This window comes from Sturnira hondurensis, unplaced genomic scaffold (genome assembly GCF_014824575.4).
Source record: "Sturnira hondurensis isolate 20B ecotype Veracruz unplaced genomic scaffold, ASM1482457v3 Scaffold0008380, whole genome shotgun sequence".
Classification (NCBI taxonomy): Eukaryota; Metazoa; Chordata; class Mammalia; order Chiroptera; family Phyllostomidae; genus Sturnira; species Sturnira hondurensis.
In genome coordinates this window covers 1,304,663-1,326,469 of record NW_028081011.1, presented here as the reverse complement: position 1 = coordinate 1,326,469, position 21,807 = coordinate 1,304,663, and the positions used below count along the sequence as shown (strand labels likewise).

At 40.2% G+C, this 21,807-nt stretch overlaps 1 protein-coding gene across 2 annotated transcripts in view; it reads right to left on the bottom strand.

Annotated features, from left to right (window-relative positions):
- Window positions 1-21,807, bottom strand: part of BAZ1B (bromodomain adjacent to zinc finger domain 1B) — a 79,111-nt gene extending 57,304 nt beyond the window's left edge. For both annotated transcript variants that reach the window (XM_037054753.1, XM_037054754.1), the window contains exons 1-3: window positions 21,335-21,807; window positions 5,690-5,806; window positions 1,893-2,037 (exon numbers count right to left, since the gene is read on the bottom strand). In XM_037054753.1, the coding sequence (XP_036910648.1) occupies window positions 1,893-2,037; window positions 5,690-5,806; window positions 21,335-21,441 (369 nt within the window). In that variant the 5' untranslated portion in view covers window positions 21,442-21,807. The remainder of the gene's footprint in view (window positions 1-1,892; window positions 2,038-5,689; window positions 5,807-21,334) is intronic.

Here is a 21,807-nt window from a genome sequence, read left to right as displayed (position 1 = left end):
CTAGTTTTGCCAATATCATTTATTGAAGAAACTGTCTTTATCCCACTGCATATCCTGGCCTCCTCTGTTGTAGATTCATTGACCATGTAAGTGAGGATTTATTTCTGGGCTCTATTCTATCTCATTGTTTTCCATATGTTTTTATGCCAGTACCATATTATTTTGATTATACTACAAAACTATAGCTTTGTTATCTAGTTTGATATCATCAGGGTGCACAATTATCTCCCACTTTGTTTTATTCTAACATTTCTTTGGTTATTTGGAGTCTTTTGTGGTTCCATACAAATTTTAAGATTAGTAGTTCTGATTCAGAGAAGAATGACATTGGTATTTTAATAAAGATTGCACTGAATCTGTATATTACTTTAGATAGTAAGGACATTTTAATAATATTAATCCTTCCAATCCATGAGCAAGGTATATCCTTCCATTTATTTGTATCTTAACTTCTTTTGTCAGTGCCATAGTTTTCAGGATACAAGTCTTTCATCGTTTTGGTTAAATTTCTTCCTAGTATTTTATACTTTATGATATAACTGTAAGTGAGATTTTTCTTAATTTCTTGTTTCCCTAGCTGGCGTGGCTCAGTATATTGAGTGTTGGCCTGTGAACTAAAAGGTCACCAGTTCAATTCCCAGTCAGGGCACAGGCCTGGGGTATGGGGTCAGGTCCCTGGTTGGGGGGATGCAAGAGGCACCAGATGGATGTTTCTCTCTCACCCATCAATGTTTCTCTCCCTCTTTCTCCCTCCCTTCCCCCCTCTAAATATAAATAAAATCTAAAAGACACTTTTTCTCTGATCATTCATTATTGCTATGTAGAAATGTAACAATTTTCTGTAGACTGATTCTGTATCCTGAAACTTTACTGAAATCATTAATTCTAATAGTTCTCTGATGGAATCTTTAGGGTTTTCTATACATAGTATCATGTCATCTGAAAGTAATGAGAGTTTTACTTTTTTTCCTTTCTAATCTAGATGAATTTTATTTCTTTGTCTTGTCTGATTGCTATGGCTAGCATTTCCACTTCTATGTTGACTATAAGTGGTAAGACTGGGCATCCTTGCCTTGTTCCTGATTTTAGAGGGAAAGCTTTCAGCTTTTCACCATTGAGTATGATAGTTGTGGATTTGCCGCATATGGCCTTTATTATGTTGAGATGTTCTTTCTATAACCACTGTTGAGTTTTAACCATGAACGTATGTTGAATTCTGTCACATGCTTTTTCCTACTGAGACCATTCTGATTTTTAGCGTTTATTTTCTTGTGATGTATTACAATGATTGATTGGTTTATGGATGTTGAACCATCTTTGCATCCCTGGGAAGAATCCCATTTGGTCATGATGTATAATCCTTTTAATATATCATTGAATCCAGTTTGCTCATATTTCATTGAAATTTTTAGCATCTATATTCATCAAGGATATTTGCCTATCATTTTCGTTCTTGTGTAATGTCTTTATCTGGTTTTGGTACCAGGGTAATGACGGCTCCATAAAATGAGTTTGGAAGCATTCCTTACTCTTCAGTTTTTTCAAAGTTTAAGGATGATTGGTTTTATTTAGGCTGAAGTTTGAAAAGTACTGGCCACTATTAGATATTTCATTACATTCAGATGAAATCACCTATAATTTACATAACAATGTGAACAATCCATTTAAATATCTGAGCCTGTTTACAACCTCAACATATCTGTGCAGACTTTGTAAGACATTATATAAAATGAATAGCCTAGTATTCTAAATTTGGTCCTCATGCTGATATTGAGAAGACTTCATATAACACAATTTTATACATACAGAAATGTATTCTGTAATCTACATCAGAAGCTCCAACCTTGACATATGGTAAGTCAAATCACATAAAAAAAAAAAAAGACACTTACCTCAAAGTCACACTCTTCTCCCACAGCGTATTTGGTCATGATCTCCAACCAAGCAGTATCTACTAACTTCTCTAAGGAGGCTGTGTTATGGTGAACCATTTCTAGAACAAGTTTCTCATACCAGGCAGGAAACTCTTCCTTCAAACTAAACAAATACAGTATTAATTACCAAAGAAAATGCAAAAAAACCTATCCAGAGTTTTAATTCCGGTCCATTCAAACATTTCTTTAGCGACTATATGCAAGGCACTAGAGAATACAAAGATTAAAAACTAAGTGATACAAAGGAAAAAGAAAGAACTTAAAACTAGCTTTGTCAGCCCTGGCTGATGTGGCTCAGTAGAATGAGTGCTGACCTGGGAACCAAAGGGTCACCAGTTCAATTCCCAGTTTAGGGCACTTGCCTGGGTTGCGGGCAGGACCCCAGTGGGGGGCATGCAAAAGGCAACCACACATTGATGTTTCTCTCCCTCTCTCCCTGCCATCCTCTAAAAATAAATAAATCTTAAAAAAAAAAAAAAACAGCTTTGTCAGACAGACCTATCCAGGTTAATTTTCTCATCTATACAGTGAAAATAATAGGCACATCATTAGTAACGATGGTCATTTTCCCAGTAGTTTGTTTTTGCGGTAGACTTCCCTTTGTAGGTACAAATTATTTTACTCATTGCCTTTTCCCATTTTTTCAGTTAGGACACCCTAATGACTGTTATTTATATTATGTCTGAGTCAACAATGTTTTCACATACATTTATTCATTTAGTTCTCCTAAATTTTGTCTAGATTTTCATTTTATGACTAAGGAAAATAAATCAGGAAGAGTTAACATGCTAGAACCATGACTTGAACTCCAAGTCCTTGCAAAGTAAAACCATGATATACTACTTTCACTTGATAAGCTAGCAAAAAAGAATTTTAATTATCATACCCAATATGGGCAAATAAACAGTGTACAGTAACACTTATACACTGCTGATAGCCTGTTTTAACTCTTTTGGAAAGCAATTTGGCAACAATTATCAAAACCATCATGTGTACAGAAATATATTTATTGCTGGATTCTTGATGGTAGCAGCAAATAGGAAGCAAACTTAATGGAGGATAGCAGTTAGATTCTAATTCTAAGGAGTTTAGCATTTGTCTTTTTTTTAATTTAATTTTTATTGTATTTTTCCCCATTACTATTTAGTCGCCTTGCACCCTCCTTCCCCCCAGAGTTTAATATATGTGCTGTGGGGAAAAGGGAGGAAGAGTCATAAGAACATTCAGGCAAATGCAAGTATTGGGTTTATTTTATTTTTTTTTAATATTTTATTTATTTATTTTTAGAGAGAGGGGAAGGGAAGGAGAAAGAGTGGGAGAGAAACATCAATGTGTGGTTGACTCTCATGTGTCCCCTACTGGGGACCTGGCCTGCAACCCAGGCATGTGCCCTGACTGGCAATCGAACCAGTGACCCTTTGCTTCACAGGCCTGTGCTCAATCCACTGAGCTACACCAGCCAGGGCAAGGGTTTATTTTCATATTCCAATATTCTCAATCATTCTCTGATGTTCGTAACTACAAATGTTGCACCAAATGACTGCTAGACTTAAAATCTCTTATCATAATACTCCCTTACAATTATTTAACCCAGTTATCTGCCATTCCCCAGTCACCATCAGTAAGATTCTAGTCTCCCTGCCTTCACCTACCTTTGTCCTCTCCCCGCTGTCCTGCCTCTCAGCTTAATCACCCTTCCCAGATGTCCTCAGACTTCCTCAATTTCATGAGACCTTTTTTGGCCCCTATAAATTCACTCTCTTTAAGTCTCCCAGTTACTTAACTGAAAACGTCACTGGCTGTGGTTATTTCTAAGAAGGTGGACAATGACGTTCAGATTCTTTTACTAACTGTATTACTTACATTCTTATAACAAGTATGCATTATTTTTATAATCAGAAAAGTTTACTATTTTAAAAGTTGTAAAACCTATATTTTTACAACTAGTCAGTAATTATTCCCACCACCCACTATTTCTATGAGCTATCAAATCACATAAAACAATCCCCAAGTGTGTTCTTCTTCAGAACTTCCCTCTAATGTTATCAGTTCTAAGGTCAAGTTTGAAAGCCACAACATTAAACCAAGCTAGTTTCTTTACTACAGGTCTTCTGAAAACTATCTAATACACTAATGTGTATTAAGAACAAAGTATGCAGCAATTTGCCAAAGTTACAGCCAAAAACAACCCTCTTTTCAGGAAGAATTAGAGAACCCACCTCATTCTTTCTATTCTCAATACCATGATACTATCCTAGCTAGCCTACAGACTTCACACCTGTCTCTTCCTTTTTTACTCATCCCACAAACTGCTTCTGGATTAATCTTCTCATAGCCCAACCTCAATCATCCAAACTGTCATTTGTTCTTCTGTTCAAAATTATTGCTATCCTCGCACTACTCACTGAATTAAATACAAATGTCTCATCTCGTTTCTATAATATGGCACAAACTATCCTTCAAATGTTACCATCTTCATAAAGTCCCATGAAGTTTTCCCTTAACAACTCCGGGTTAGTCTCTTTTTTGTCCCAAAGACACATGTAAAAGAAAGTAGTATTATCTCTATTTGCAAACAGCAAATAGTACTTACATAGTGAAGAGGATTGTGCCTAGGTACTGTAACAAATTCAACAAAAAGTAAAATATGAGAGCTGCCCTCAAGAAGTTTAGAGGCTACTATAGGAGGCAACAACCCATGGGCCAAATTCAGACTGCTATCAGTTTTTGTAAATAAAATTTTATTGGAACAGTCATTCTCATTCATTTATGTATTATTATCTGTGGCTATTTTCACTTTATAACCTCAGAACTAAATAGCTGAAACAAAGACCATATGGCCCACAAACCCTAAAATATCTACTACCTGCCATTTTACAGAAAAGGGTTGCTGACCGCTGGTCTAGTACACTAAAAGATACACATACATAAATAACACTAATCTAAAACAGAATGACAGTAAGTGACCCAAGAAAAGAAAAAACAGGCACCAGGTTAAAAACCTTGACTAATTATTAGTCTGTGCTCTAGCCATAACTAGAACTAAAACCTCAACTAAACCCAGTGTTATTATAATACAACCAGAAGAACAGAATTATACGCTCTCTACTTATCTGCTATCAAGACAAGTAAATGAGAAGTCCACAGAAAAAGTTTATTTCAAATTCCCAAGAGTAATTTATCATCCATATTTTCTACTTATCTTTTGCATGTTTCTACTGCCCAAATTCTGAGTATTTTCCTTTGAGATAACACCTAGTCAAGCAGGCACTCTGAATAGAGACAGTATTTCTTAAGACTCCTCATTCAACAGCCCCACTTAAATAAATGGCCTTGGAACTCCATATTTATTTTTGATAGCTGCTGTAAATTCTATCTCAAATTTCAAATGACCACAAAATTAAGAAAAACTTGCCACTTATTCACACCTCCACATTACTTCTAAAATATATATATTCGTTTCTGTTGCTTAGAACCACATTTTCAAAATATTTACAAGATAAAGGTATAGAGCAAGAGCACTCAAAAGCCTAGTAAATACCTACATAAGTATATATACAACTACATATTCCACCCTTTGTTACTAGCAACATTCCACTAGGCAAGGGCACTTAAACACCAACCCAGTATACTAATGTAATATATTCCAATTTATGCCCCATAAATTTTAACACAAACATTGCTTTACTGTTACTATCCCCCCTTTCCTAATAATTCAAAGATGGTACTAGAATAGCAATGTTTTTATTACTTACAGTTCAGCAACTTCCTGTTCCTCCTCCCAGGCCTCTTTGTGTGTTAGCTGACTACTTCCAGTACTCTTACACGTCCAAATGCGCTCACTGTACCTTTCCAAGCGGGCTTCATATTCTCTGTTAGTGGGGGCTCAGGAAAACAATATTCAAGCAACAGAGACAACTAATCCATACCCCACAAACTTACCATATATAGAAAAAAACATATAGTATTCTTTCTATGACATACAGCATGACAAGATAAAACTGAAGTCAGTTTTCAAATGGTAAATCCAAACAAGATGAATAAGACTAAATTACGATCAGAACAGTTTGCTACATTTTACAAATAAAACAATAATACCTTTAGCCCTGGTCGGGTAGCTCAGATGGTTAAAGAGTCAGTCCAATATGCCAAGGTTGCAGATTTGATCCCTGGTCCGAGCACATACAAGAATAAACTAATAAATACAAAAATACGTAGGCCCTGACCAGTATAGCACAGATGGTTGGGTGATGTCCTACAAAGCAAAAAGTCACCAGCTGGATTCCCAGTCAGGGTACAGGCCTGGGTTGCAGCTTGGTCCCAGTCAGAACAACTGACCCATGTTTCTCTCTCACATCTGTTTCTCTCCCTCTCATCCTCCCTCCTTCCTCCCCTCTCTCTAAAAAGATAAATAAAATCTTAAAAAATAAGTGGGACAACAAATCAGGGTTTTTCAAATTAAAAAATGTTAATACTTTATAGTACAAATGTGATTTTTTCAATTCATCCAAATTTCATTTCACAAGACACACACAGTACTAAAAATTTGTAAGAAAGAATAAAGGTGAAATAAGACAAAGTCATTAAGAAATAAGAATTTAAGGTATGTGGAATTATTACACAACTCAGATGCTCACCAAGTTTAAATCATTTCCAGGCCTAGCTGGTGTAGCTCAGTGCACTGAGCACGGGCCTGCGAACTAAACAACCGCAGTTCGATTCCCAGTCAGGGCACATGCCTGGGTTGCAAGCCAGTTCTCAGCACAGGACACATGAGAGGCAACCATACATTGATATTTCTCTCCCTCTCTCCTTCCCTTCCCCACTAAAGATAAATAAGTAAAATCTAAAAAGTAAAAATTTAAAAAAAGAATCATTTCCACACTAAGATGAGACTGACTAGACCAGTGTTACAGGCAGTCTGAAATAACCTTGTGCATCTGCTAATGTTCCACTTAAGTCTTCTAGTCTACCTTTTGGAATACCTGTTGATTCTTGGGATTTAAAAAACTCCATAAAGTCCTAAAAATAATTTTGATATAATATTTATTCAGTCTTTTTAAAAAATATTTTATTGATTATACCACTAGTTGTTCCATTCCCCTTTCATTCCCCTCCACCCAGCACACCCCCTACCCCACCATTCCCCCCCTTTAGTTTATGACCACGTGTCTCAAGTTCAATTCTATATTTCCCCTACTATTCTCGCCCTCCCTCCTTTTTACCTACCGCCTATGCTACTTATTTTCTGTATCTTCCCCACTTCTTCCCTCACTCCCCTGTTGCTAACCCTCCATGTGATCTTCATTTCTATGGTTCTGCTCCTGATCTAGCTGTCCTCTTGGTTTGCTTTTGTTTTAGGTGTGGTTGTTAATAACTGTGAGTTTGCTATCCTTTCACTATTCATATTTTTTATCTTCTTTTTCTTAGGTAAGTCCCTTTAACATTTTCATGTAACAAGGGCTTGGTGATGATGAACTCCTTGAATTTGATCTTTTCTGAGAAGCACTTTATCTGCCCTTCCATTCTAAATGAAAGCTTTGCTGGACAGAGCAGTCTTGGATGTAGCTCTTTGGATCTCATGACTTGGAATACTTCCTTCCAGCTTCTTCTTGCCTGTAAGGTCTCTTTTGAGAAATCCGCTGACAGTCTGATGAGCGCTCCTTTGTAGGTGACTGTCCCCTTATCTCTTGTTGCTTCTAAGATTCTCTCATCATTAATTTTGGGTAATGTAATTATGATATGCCTTGGTGTGTCCCTTCTTGGGTCCAACTTCTTTGGGACTCTCTGAGCTTCCTGGATTTCCTGGAAGTCTATTTCCTTTGCCAGATTGGGGAAGTTCTTCTTTATTATTAAGTTTCCACTCGTGGCTGTTCCTCTTCCCCTTCTGGTACCCCTATAATTCGGGTGTTGGAACGTTTAAAGATGTCCTGGAGTTTCCTAAGCCTCTCGTTTTTTGGAATTCTTGTAACTTCACTTTTTTGTTTGGTCATTTCTTCCTTCCTTCTGGTCCACCCCCTTGAGTCCAGGTTCCTCGCCATCACTATTGGTTTCCTGTGCATTTCCCTTCATTTCAATTAGTTTAGCCTTCATATGTTCCTCTTATGACTAAAATCAACCAGTTCTGTAAGCATCCTGATCACCAGTCTTTTGAACTGTGCATCTGAGAGGTTGGCTATTTCTTTTTTGCTTAGAGTTATGGGCTCTGGGGCTTTGAGTTCTTGAGCCATATTTTGAACTGCCCGTGCCTATTACATATGAGGAATGGAGCCCTAGGTGTTCACCAGGGCCAGACCACTTAGTCGCTGGGTTGTGACACTGTATGTGGGGGCAGGGTCAAAGGACAGCAATAGCGGGCCCCCCTGCTGCCTCTGGCCACCAGGGCCTGCACAGTCTGTTTCAGTGCGCACAAATGTGTGACCGCGGTGAGCCTGCTGCCTTGCATCCTCAATGGGTTCACCGCTGGGGCCTGTGCAGTCCGTCTCACTGCTCATTCCTCTGCTGGTTTATCTGCATGCAAATGTGTGACTGTGGTCAGCCTGCCGCCCCACACCCTCACTGGGTCCACCCGATGCTACCCTGGCTGCCTAGGCGCCTGGGATTGGGGGATCTTTCCTGCCTGTCCCTGCTCCACTGCTGGCTCCGCCCCTCTTACCAGTCCCAGTTAAGCGGTTCATTGTTGCCAGACTTCCATATAGTTCAATTTTCTGTTCTTTGGCTGCAAAGGTTTGAATACAAACCTTTGTTGTATTCAAGCTTGGTTGTGGGAGAAGGCCCAGTGTTTCCACCTACGCCTCCATCTTGGCGGAAGTCCCCTTATTCAGTCTTATGTTGTCTACAATAGTAATACATTCACAAGTCATTTACCAGTCATTGTCTAGTCATCATGAGAGATGAAAGGGGACGTCATAAGTTAGTGCCATATATATGGTAACTTTCTACAACATCCCAACTTGAATTCACTATCAGCCAGCCACATTTAAATTCAAATGATAATTAGCTAATACACTTTTATGCACAACAAATACTATGCAAGAAAATAAACTGACACCACAACTAGAGAATTAGCTGCCAATCTCTGTACTTTCCAAGTGACTTTATTTTACAGAGGTTGAAATGAAAGTATTTGAACAGTTCCCTCTGTAATATTACCTCACAAATAAAGAATTGCTGTAAATTTTTATTTATTTATTTTTAGAGAGAGGGGTAGGGAGGGAGAAGGGAGAGAAACATTGATGTGAGAGAGAAACATTGGTGGGCTGCTTTTCATACACGCCCCAACCAGGAACTGAACCAAAAACCCAGGCACGTGCCCTGACCTGGGATTGAACCAGAGACGTTTTGCTTTGCAGGACAAGCACCCAACCAGCTGACTCAAACCAACCAGTCAGGACAGTAATTCCTTTTTTTTTTTAAAGATTTTATTTATTTTTCTTTAGAGGGGAAGGGAAGGAAAGAAGGAGAGAAATATCAATGTATGGTTGCCTCTGGAGAGTCCCCTGCTGGGAACTGGCCTGCAACTCAGGCATGTGCTGACCGGGAATCGAACTGCCATGGTGTGGTTCGCAGGCCTGCACTCAATCCACTGAGCTACACCAGCCAGGGCTAGTAATTCCTTTTTAATATGTGAAGATTCTTGGTTTTCCAGGGTTATGATCAATAAAAAGACTAACAGGAACAAATTCAGAGGTAATCCAAAATAGTTATTTTAGCCAATAGTAAAAACACCTTCTCTTGCATCATTTTCCAGATCTGATGGAAACAAAGCAACAAGTCTCTTTTTCTCACTGGGGTTCGCGCTAATATTTAAAGAATTAAAATACAGAAAAAGTAAAAACCAGAAGTCAGACTTCCATACAAATTTATATAAATCCAATCATTGAAAATTTATAAAAACCCGTTAGTCCCCCTTAGCTGTTTTGCTTTCTAGTTTCAGCTATCCTGTCAAATGTGGTTCAAACATATTAAATGGAAAATTCTAGAAATAAGCAATTTATACATTTTAAATCTTGTGCCATCCCACTCCCTGAATCATTCTTTTGTCCAGTGTATTCAGGTACATTAGTCAGTCAGTAGCCATCTCTTACTGGATCGACCATCATGGTTATTGCTGTGTTTGTGTTCAAGTAACTTTTGTTTTACTTAATAATGGCTTTAAAGCACAAGAGAAATACTGCGGGCAATTCACTACCAAAGAGAAGCCTTAAATTTATCAGATGTATGTAAATAACAAAAAACATAGCAAGACATAGCATACGAGAGATCTGTCCAGAAGGCATTCAGCCACATATGAAAAAGAGACATTTAGCCCTGGCTGGTGTGGCTCAGTGGATTGAGCGTGGGCCTGCGAACTAGAAAATCGTGGTTCGATTCCCAGTCAGGGCACATGCCTGGGTTACAGGCCAGTTCCCGGCAGGGGACACACCAGAGGCAACCATACATTGATATTTCTCTCCCTCTCTCCTTCCCTTCCCCTCTAAAAGATAAATAAATAAAATCTTTAAAAAAAGAAAAGAAAAAAGAAAAAGACATTTACTGAAGATACACGATACACTGTACACAGGACAATGACAAAAGGGCCTCAGTCCCCTTCAAAGTAGGCACCATGAGATCTCACACAGTTCTCCCCATCGCTATCAGCTGCCCTGTGTATTTTTCTGAACCTCATGGACGCTCTGAAATCTCTTCCCTTTCAAAGGTGATTTTAGTTTTGGGAAAAGCCAGAAGTCACAGGGCACCAAATCTGGGCTGTAGCGGAGCTGAGTCACCTGGATGATTTGATGTTTCACTAAAAAACTCTGCACGAGATATTATGATCGAAAGGTGTGTTGCTTTGACGAGGCTGCCAATCACCAGATGCCCGTAGCGGCTGGTGGACAACTGAATCATCCCAATGGTTTCCACAGAGGAAGTTCAGGCTTAACACAAAACTTGATGCAGATTCGAGGCTCTACTCATTCAGTCATTTTGAATGAGACAACCACACAGTACACATGCTTACTCAATGGCATCTATGCCCTAACTGACTAGTAAAGTTATTACAGTTCACACATGTATATTCCAACCCACTGTCCTTGGCTGCCAGGTTACATAGGTAGTACACAAACTGTTCTCCTTATATTGACAATGGCTGGGCTTTTCTGGACAGTCGTTTGGTACTGCTTCAGTATTTCAATACTGTTTCAAGGCATCCACTGGGGGTCTTGGAACTAATTCCCTGTGGAAAGGTGCGACTACAGTATAGAGAAAGATAGCAATAGCATGGCTCCTATTACCATAACTAATTAATCAATAAGATGTGTTTTGTTTTTATTTGTCTTTTCACACTGGGGGAAGGGAGGTAAAGACAACCAGTAAGTGGATTTATTTGAAATATAAAAAGCTTAACATTTTAATAGTTATTCAGCTTCATTGAAGAAATTCACTGAGTAACCAGAGAATGTAAATGATATTAACGAATATATCCTAAACAACGAACATTACATTTTTTAATTAGTTATTTTTAGAAGTAAATGTGCCCAGTCCATTCACCTTGATCTAGACCCATATAGTCAACAATGTACTGGGATCACCTGGATGACGCAGTGATATCTCAAACCCAACTTTTTCTAAGTTCTTTTTATAGATTTTTATGTATTTATTATTTTAGAGAGAGGGGAATGAAGGAAGAGGACGAGAAACATCAACTGCCTCTCATACCTACCCCAATCAGGGACCGAACCTGCAACCCAGGCATTCACGCTGCAGACCTTTCACTTTGCTGGCCAACGCCCCACCAACTGAGCCACACCAGCCAGGGCTAAATTTAATTTTTTTTTAAGAAAGATTTTATGTATTTATTTTAGAAAGATAGGAAGAAAGGGAGAAAAAAAGGGAGAGAAACATCTGACGTGTGAGAGATATGTTGACTGGTTGACTCTCATACACACCACCCCCCAACTGGGGACCTGGCCCACAACCCAGGCATGTGCCCTGACCAGGATCCAAACTAGCTCCCCTGTGGTTCACAGGCCCATCTTCAATCTACTGGGCCACACCAGCCAGGGCTAAGCGTAATTCTTATTAACCACACCTCATTCTCCCAAACTTTATTTCTTAATAGGTATTTTCAGTCTCACTGAATGGCCCTAATGCCCAAATAAGAAATCAGAAAACCATCTTCATTTTTTCAGTCCCTAACTGCAACCACTCACGTATTTCTCAATTCAGTCCTTTCTCTCCAACAACAGAGCCGTTAACTAAATCCGGCCTCTCTGATACTCATCTCTCATCCAGACAAAACATTTTAATTGGCTCACTGGTAATCCTCCTCTTCTGTGGTCCTTTGTGCCTCTCACCATAACATCCTATTTTATTTGTTTGGTCCTTTCTGCATCTCAATCTTATTTGTTTGGTCCTTTGTGTTTCTCACCCTAATGTCCATTTTTCTCAATTCTGTTTGTTTTTAAAGCCATTTCTTCTTCTGATTACTTTACAAATCTCATTTGCCCTCAGGCCCCCTGAAATGCAAACATGTTTCCAAACAGGGAAACAATCCTGATTCACACCAAATAAGGTTTTGTTGAGGTGTATTTGGTTACTTTTATTATTTTAAGGGAAAAAATGGGAAACCTTTTTCAAGCAGTACATATTTAAATACCAAATATTAATGATTTACGGTTTTCCAAACAATTAAAGTCCCTTCTCCCAGATACATATTTTTCCCACCCTCCTTTGAAAATCATTGTTATCAGGATAGCAATCTTAGTCTGGCTGACCTCATCCATTTCCATTACATTACTGCAATCACAATCTAGACACTCATCACTTCTATCACCAGTTTAGTCTACTCTCTCTGAACTCCAGGACCACATACATACTAGTAACACAGACATCTCCATTTGGATATCCACAGCAACTCAATATAAGAACATTCAAACTAAAAGAGCATAGACAGTAGGTAGAAAATAGATAGGGGGGAGGGCAAGAATAGGAGGGCAAATATAGAATCTTAAGAACTTGAGACACGTGGTCATAAATTAAAGGGGGGGGAATGGTGGGGTAGGGGTGTGCAGGGTGGAGGGAAATGAAGGGGGGAATAGAATAACTGTAATGGTATAATCAATAAAATATATTTTTTTAAAAAAAGAACATGCAAACTAAACATTTCACTTCCTATCCCATCCTCCCCACTCCCAGCCAAAAAAAGAAATAAACACTTGTTCCTCTCCCAGAGTTCAGAGAATGACACCACTAACCTAGTAACAACCAAAATATTATCATTGACTCCTTCCCAATCACCAAATTCTGTCCAGCCTATTTATAATGATTTATTTCTGATATTTACCTATTGTACTTCTCTACACATCAAGGACTAGTAAATTTATTCAGACCACCATTATCTATTGGCTGAATTATCTAATGACAACTTCACAAATCTAGTGGCAGATCCATTCTCACCACTGACCCACAGTGATCTTCCTAACCTAAACACTTGCTTCATTCCTGTTCAAATTTTCCAACAGCCTTCACTAAATGTAAAGTAATGCCCAAACTCCTCAACCTATCTTACAAGGATCAGTGTGATGGAACCCTTTTCTGTATCTCACCACTAGGTGAGAACTCCATTTCCATTCCCACTTCTTTGCTCTAGTCATCTTTCAATTTTTTTAAATAGAGAAACTTTCAAATTCACAAACTCTTCTAAGAACATAGTGCACTCTTATTCATCTTGCTAAATTCTAATTATCCTTCAGATCTCAACTTAAAAGTGACTTTCCCGCCCTGGCTGGCATAGCTCAGTGGATTGAGCGCGGGCCTGCAAACCAGAATATCGCAGTTTGATTCCCAGTCAGGGTACATGCCTGGGTTGCAGGCCAGTTCCCAGCAGAGGACCCATGAGAGGCAACCACACATCAATATTTCTCTCCTTCTCTTCCTCTCTAAAGATAAATAAAATCTTAAAAAAATATTGTCATTTCTTTAAAAAGTGACTTTCCCCAAAATACATCCCCTGAAACCCTGAAATAGGGTAGATTGTATTTTTTATGAATATTTACCTCCCTTCCATCAGAGAATTTTACATCTCCACCCACTGCCATGTGGTTTGCAATAATTCAAGTGAAGAGGAAAAACAGCCCTGGCCAGGTAGCTCAGCTAGTTGAAGCATCACCTATACACCAAAAAGGGGCAGGTTCAATCCCCAGTTGAGACAGGTATAGGTGGCAACCGATCAATGTTTCACTTTCACATTGATGTTCCTCTCCCTTCCTTTCTCTATAAAAATCAATAAACATACCTTTGGGTGAGGAATTAACAGAAACAAAAAGCCCTGGCTCAGTTGGTTAGAGCATCCTCCCATAAACTGAAGGGTCACATGTTTGATTCGCAGTCAGGGCACGTACCTAGGTTGCCGGTTGGTCTGGTCACAGTATCTATGAGAGGCAGCCAATGTTTCTCTCCCTGGCATGAAAGTCTGTCTGTCTGTCTGTCTCTCTCTTTCTGTCCCCTTCTCCCCCTCTCTAGAATCAATGAGCATATACTCAGGTGAGAATAAAAAAAAAGGGAGAAAAAATTTCTCCTCCATGTGGATGCTGGGCTTGTCCACATGACTTGCTTTAACCAACAGATGTGAGTAGATGTGATAGATGCCATTTGCAGGAATAAGCTTAAAAAGCCATCAGGGTTTCCTCCAGCTATTTCAACCAGTAGAAAGGCACATGCAGACTGGGACTGCTCCTTCAGCCTGGGTATTAGAATAAGAAAAATGTGTCTCTCATTTTTTTAACCCATTTACCTTTATTTAATGTGACCACAAGAAAAATTTTAATTTCATGTGATTCACATTATATTTCGAATTGGACAACACTAAAAACCTAAGGTTTATATCTAGAAATGAATGCCCTGACAATAATACAAAATTCTTTTTTTTAAAAAATATTTTATTTATTTATCTTTAGAGGGGAAGGGAAGGAGAGAGGGAGAGAAACATCAATGTACGGTTGCTTCTCGTGCATCCCCTGCTGGGAACTGACCCCTGCCAGGAACTGGCCTGCAACCTAGGCATGTGCCCTGACTGGGAATCGAACCGCAATCGTCTGGTTCGCAGCCCCGCGCTCAATCCACTGAGCTACACCAGCTAGGGCTACAAAATTCTTAATTAATCATCAAAATTAGATTAATTTCAAACAAATTTGTCTAAAACAAATCCCTACAACAACCTCTAACACTGGGTATTTTTAAGTTTATATAATTTTCTTCTGGTTATTACTCTGACTTATGTTAAAAGAAAGTGAGAGAATATGATGAATATGAAAGGAGAAAAAGTTGACTAGAAGGCTATTGAGTCAGCTACCTCTAAATCCTATTTCAGATTACCAAAATAATTCACTCACTCTCAAATAACCACTGAGAGCAAGTGCCAATTAAGGTTTTTATGCTCCAGTGGCTGCTGCACATATAATTGCAGAGAAAATGTCAAAGCAATTCTCCAAAGGCTGTGTAAGCTGTAAATAAGACATTTTCAAGTTCTAGACTATTCTAGACTATCTCATTAAACATCAACTTTTTCATGAGTTCAAGGGCTACCTCCTTACCACAATATGCTGCTTCTTTGTTCTATTTAGCCTTGTAGGACTTTTTCTTTCTTTCTTTTTTTAAGATTTTATTTATTTTTTTTAGAGAGAGGGGGAGGGAGAAAGAGGGAGAGAAACATCAATGTGTGGTTGCCTCTCATGCACCCCCAACTGGAGACCTGGCCTACAACCCAGGCACGTGCCAACTAGAAATCAAACCAGCCACCTTTCAGGTCACAGGCCGGCACTCAATCCATGGAGCAACACCAGCTAGGGCTGTTTCTTTCAATAAAGTACTTGACAGCCTTCAAGGAAGTAGTCTGTAAAAGTATGGAGGTTAAATAAACACAACTATAAGAGTTCTAGGGGAGACAACAAAGCGCCAACTCAAGATTTGCTTTTTGTCCTATTTTTCTCTTTGGACCAGTCTGTCATTAAGTTAAAAATAACTCTTATGGCCCTGGCTGGTGTGGCTCAGTGGATTGTGTAGTGGCCTGAGAATCAAAGAGTAGCCAGTTCAATTCCCAGTCAGGGCACATGCCTGGGTTGCAGGCCAGGTCTGCAGTGGGGGGTGTGCAAGAAGCAACCACACACTGATGTTTCTCCCCCTCTCTTCCCCCCTCTAAGAATAAGTAAAATATTTTTAAGTAACTCTTATGTTACTTTAAAGAAATTCGCCCTGGCTGGTGTAGCTCAGTGGATTGAACGCAGGCCTACAAACCAAACAATCGTGGTTGGATTCCCAGTCAGGGCACATGCCTGGGTTGCAGGCCAGTTCCTGGCAGGGGACACACCAGAGGCAACCATACATTGATATTTCTCTCCCTCTCTCCTTCCCTTTCCCTCTAAAGATAAATAAATAAAATCTTTTTAAAAAATTAAATAATAAAAAAATCAATATAAGAGCTCAGTATTTCACTGTCCAATAAAATCCGGTCTTGGAACAACCTAACTCCAACTCTTAAAACATGCTCTAGTCATGTTTTTCTATTCAAGTCAAACTATTCTGGCCATATTCTAATAGCCCTTCCTCATTACACCAACTAAAAGTTAACCACTTGTTTCTAGGCTTAGAAACTAGTCTATTTAAAACAATACAACAAAAATATTAATCTAACAGGGTGCTTATAGGTTCAGTTCCTCCTTAGAACCCATCTTCACTTAAATACAGTCAGTGTCACATCCTACTGTCAAATAATCACACCAAGAATTGACTCTGGCCCTGGCTGGTGTGGCTCAGTGGATTGAGCACAGGCCTGAGAACCACACAATCACGGTTTGATTCCTGGTTAGGGCACATGCCTGGGTTGCGGGCCAGTTCCCAGCAGGGGACTCACGAGAGGCAACCATACAGATGTTTCTCTCCTTCTCTCCTTCCTTTCCTCTCTAAAGATAAATAAATAAAATCTTTTTTAAAAAAATCTTTAAAAAAATAAAAAGAAAATTAGTATTAAAAAAAAAAAAGAATTGACTCTGGTCCTGGCTGGTGTGGCTCAGTGGATTGAGTGCCAGCCTGTAAAACAAAGGATTCCTGGTTCGATTCCAAGTCAGGGCACATGCCTGGGTTGTGGGCCAGGTCCCCAATAAGCGGTGTGCCAAAGGCAACCACACATTGATGTTTCTCCCAGTCTGTTTCTCCATCCTGTCCCCTTGATCTAAAATAAAATAAAATATTTTTAAAAAAGAATTGATTCTGATAGCCCTGGCCAGTGTCATCATGTAAACTGAAAGGTCATGCTTGATTCCCGGTCAGGGTACACACATGGGTAATGGGTTAGGTTCAGTCCCCAGAAGGGGTGCATGCAAGAGACAACTAATCGATGTCTTTCTCACATCAGTGATTCTCTTCCTCATTTTCTCCCTCCCTCTCTCTAGAATCAATAGAAGAAAAAAAAATTCTGCTGCCCTGGCTGGTATGGCTCAGTGGACTGAGCACCAGCCTGCAGACCAAAGGGTCACTAGTTCAATTCCTACTGAGGGTGAGTCTGGGTTTTGAGCCAAGTCATGCCCCCAGTAGGGGGTGCACGAGAGGCAACCACACATTTATGTTTCCCTCCTTCCCTTCCCTCTCTAAAAATAAATAAATAAAATATTTTGAAGAAAAAAACCAACTCTGATAAAGTGTAATTTTCCAACTAAGATCTAGTGTCCTGCCTGTAGTGCTGCCTAGGGAGTAATGTAGCACACATGCAAAGACACAGTACAATAAACATAGTCATCAATAATATATAATACCTAGTCATTAAATGTATGCCTCATTCACAACTACCACTGTAAGTTTAATAAAGATATACAATAATGCCTTTAAGGACATACCAACACTCACAGCTTTAAGTCAATAAAAATCATATAAATATGTTATAGGATCACATGCAGTCAAAAGTAGTACTTAGAAAATTAAAGTATCAATAGCATTAAAAATAATTGTAAATATAAATTAAGAACTAGAAATAACAGTATTTCAAAGGCAGCTATTCCCAACCACATACTTGTTCTCCTCTATAAAATCTGATTGCCTAATAAAGAACTATGCCAACCTGCTAACCACACAACACAATTTAAAGTGCTTCTACTTGTAGACATTCCCAAGTGAGCAATTTCCCACCCCCCCAACATGTAACACAATTTAAGGATTCCCGTTTCAAGCTGGTGTGGCTTGGGTGGATTAACTACCAGCCTGAAACCTAAAGGTCACAGGTTCAGTTCCATATTGGGCCACATGGGCAGGGCCCATGCCTGGGCTGTAGATCCTCAGTTGGGGGCATTATTGAGAGGCAACTCATCAAAGTTTCTCTCACATGTCGATTCTTTGCTCCCTTTCTCTCTCCCTCTCTCTAAAAACAAAAAATGTCTTTTTTTCTTTAAGAATTCCTGTTAAAAGCATCCTGTAAGTACTGGTGTGGGAATTTTTTAATGCAGATTTCTATTAAATACATACCAGTTTTTAAGTTTCAGGCTTCTACCCTGGCCAGGTAGCTCAGTTGTTTAGTGTTGTCCCAATACACCAAGGCCATGGGTGAACTCCCCAGGGCACATACAAGAATCAACCAATGAGTCCTGGTTGGTGTGGCTCAGTGAATTTGAGTGCCAGCCTGTGAACTGGCCTGTGAACTGAAAAGGTCACCAGTTTTATGCAGTAGCTTGCATGGAAGAGGCTACTGATCAATGTTTCTCTCCCTCTCAATCAATCAATCAATAAAATCTTTTAAAAATCTTTGTTTTAAAAAATATATAAATCTCATTGATTTATTTTTAGAGGGAGATGGAGAGAGGTAAACACTAATGTGTGGTTGCCTCTTTAGCACCCCCTGCTGGGGAACCTGGCTGGCAATCCAGGTGTGTGCCCTGACTGGGAATCAAACCAGTGACCCTTTGGTTTGCAGGCCAGCACTCAACCCACTGAGCCACACCATCCAGGGAAATAAATAAAATTTTTTTAAAAAAATCAACCAATGAATGCATAAAATACTGGAATAACAAAAGTCTGTTTCTCTCTCCTTCTTTTTAAAATCAATTTTTTAAAAAAAGTTTCAGCCCTCAGTTTTCAATAGTCATCATTAAGAGGAACTCTTCATATATATCATTTTATTTCAATGATTTCAGTAAATGATATGAAAAAGCCTGTGCTGCCAGTTCTAAATTAGGTGGCTACTGCCATTTTTACATGATTCTGATGTAGGTACTGATGTACCTACTACAGACTTAGAATTTATGCCTATACTCCTTTAGAATCAGACCTGAAAAATTAACATTTGATAATAGTTCAACTGCTCAAAAGATATCTGAAAGACATCTGAAAAGGATATGAAAGATTCTTGCAAGTAATTCTTTTACTCCCAATGTTTGGAGTATTGTTTTTTCTTAGAGTAGGGCGCCTTTAGAATAATGCTATACTTAGTAGAGCTAGAGTACTTCTCCAAAGCAATCCAAAAGTCCTAACAGGACAAAAAAATAGCAGACTACCACCCCCACCTCACCCTTAAATGGACCTTATACCACAAACTGACACAAAGGTGACATTATTAAGAGGAAGGAATAGCACTGTTTTTTTTAAATTTCTATTTATTTATTTTTAGAGAGAGGGGAAGGGAGAAAGAGAGAGAAACATCAATGGTACACACTCCAACCAGACCAGGAACTGAAACCTCAACCTAGGCATGTGCCCTGATTGGGAATCAAACCTGCCATCTTTTGCTTTTCAGAATGACGCCCTGAGCCAAACCGTCAGGGTCCATGTTTTTTCTTTTTTTTACGTACAGGGATGAGGTAGGAAAAGCACTGAATTCTACTCCTGTAAGCACTCATCATTTACACTGTGTCAACCTCAATTCTCTGGGACCACCTAGCAAAGCAGGCAGGAACACCTGAATCTCCAAGACCCATTCAGCTCCAAGACGCTATAGTTATATTTCAAGAGATTTCTTAACAGCAAGGACTCACTTTCCAGGCCCCTTTATACATAAAACACTCAACAGTCACAAACTGCACTCTAACAAGAATGAGATTGTCCTATAAAGTATTACACTAAAGGGGTGATCAAAATAAAATCAAATGATATCCCTACATGGACACTTCCTCTTCTACACAAAAGCAGTAAGAAACTACAAGAAATCAAGTTCTGCCTTGGCTGGTGTGGCTAGTTGGTTGGAGTGTTGTCCTGTAAACTGAAGGGTCTCCCAGTACATCAGGGTACTTGCCTAGGTTGTGGATTCAGTTCCGGTTGGGGCACATTGCAGAGGCAACCAACAGATTTATCTCTGTCGCATCAGACGTTTCTCTCCGTCCTCTCTCTCCCTCCCTTCCCCTCTCTCTAAAAATCAGTAAGCATGTCCTCAGGTGAGGACTAAAAAAAGAAAAAGAAAAAAGGAAATCAAGTCCTTCCAAAGGGAAAGGGCTGAAAAAACTAAATTCATCAGCCTTCACTCTTGAAGTTTTTTGTACATTAAAGTTTTGTTCAAAAACCTTTTTTTACACTCACGCATCAAAAAGGACTTAACTTGTATCCATAAAATAAATAAAAGTTGTACAACTTTTAACCAAGAAATTAAGCTCGTGCAAGAAACAATCATTAAAAAGAATGCTTAGAATGTAAAACATTAGCCTCAAGCTCCTAAATTACATCAAAAAAAAACTTTAAGTGGGTCCTGGTATGTTTTTAATTTTACTTAAAAACAAATACCAATCTCTTCCTAAATCGTCAACATTTCAAACCTGTGCCTGCCTAGAGAAAGTATCCGCTCCTCCAACGTACTTTTTTCTTCTTTTCCTCTACTCTTAAGTCTGGAACTTTTTGGTTGGTTTTGTGCCTCACAATCCTGTCAGTTCATCAACAGCCTAGAATCAGTTCGGGAAGAGAAAAGCACAAGTGCCCCCGGCACAGACCAGGGTATAACGCAGTCGAGACTTGTACAAGCCGGACCACGAGACCACGCGGGTACAATTTCAAAAACTTAAGTTGAAGGTTTAATTTTAAAATTAAAGAGCAAAGGAAACCCCTCTCTCCGTGGTACCTGGGCCTAAGGCCAACCAACCCCAGTGCATGTGTGTGTGTGCGCGTACGGGGCGTCGCTCCCCGACACCGAGGCCGGGGCACAAAGTGCCGAGCCGGGGAAGGGATGGAGGGCGCGGGGCTCCGTGGCGCCCTGAACGAAGCCGGTCCGCACCCCCGCCCACCCCTCAGAACCGCAGAGTCGGGCTCCGGGTGTAGGCCCGCCCGCGTCCGGCACGCTGACAGCTGCCACGGGCGTGGGGCTGCGTGGCCCCCAGGCCCGGCGAACCCCCGGCCCACCCCGGCCCACCCCGCCCCACCCCGCAGGCGGCCAGGCCGGCGCGGGTAGAAAAGGATACTCCCGAGTGCGGAAGGTCTCCTGAGTGTGCGCGATGGTGAAGAGCGACTCCTCACCGGGAAGCGGCTTCACCAGCGGGAAAGGCTTGCGGCCCAAGAGCGGCGCCATCGCGGCGGCAGCGACAGGAGAAAAGGCGACAACAGCTCCACGAGCCCTAAGCGCAACACTAGGCCCCGCGGCCCGGAGCGAGCGCCTGGCTCCTGGGGGTAGGGTGGGGGAGGGGAGGGGTGAGAGGGCGGCGCGAACTCGGCTCCCTCACTACTGGCACGGCAGCGCGAAGGCCATGGAGCCGGACGCAATGGCGCAGAATTCCAACACACACCGATGCGCCGCCTGGCACCTCCAGCCAACCTCCGCTACCGGTCCCGCGTTCGGCAGTCACGACTCTTCAGCTGCACAGGAGGAAATTATTGAAAAATGGCGGGAGATTCCCCTCCTCCCCCGCGCCGGGCCAGCATACACACTAACTTGCTC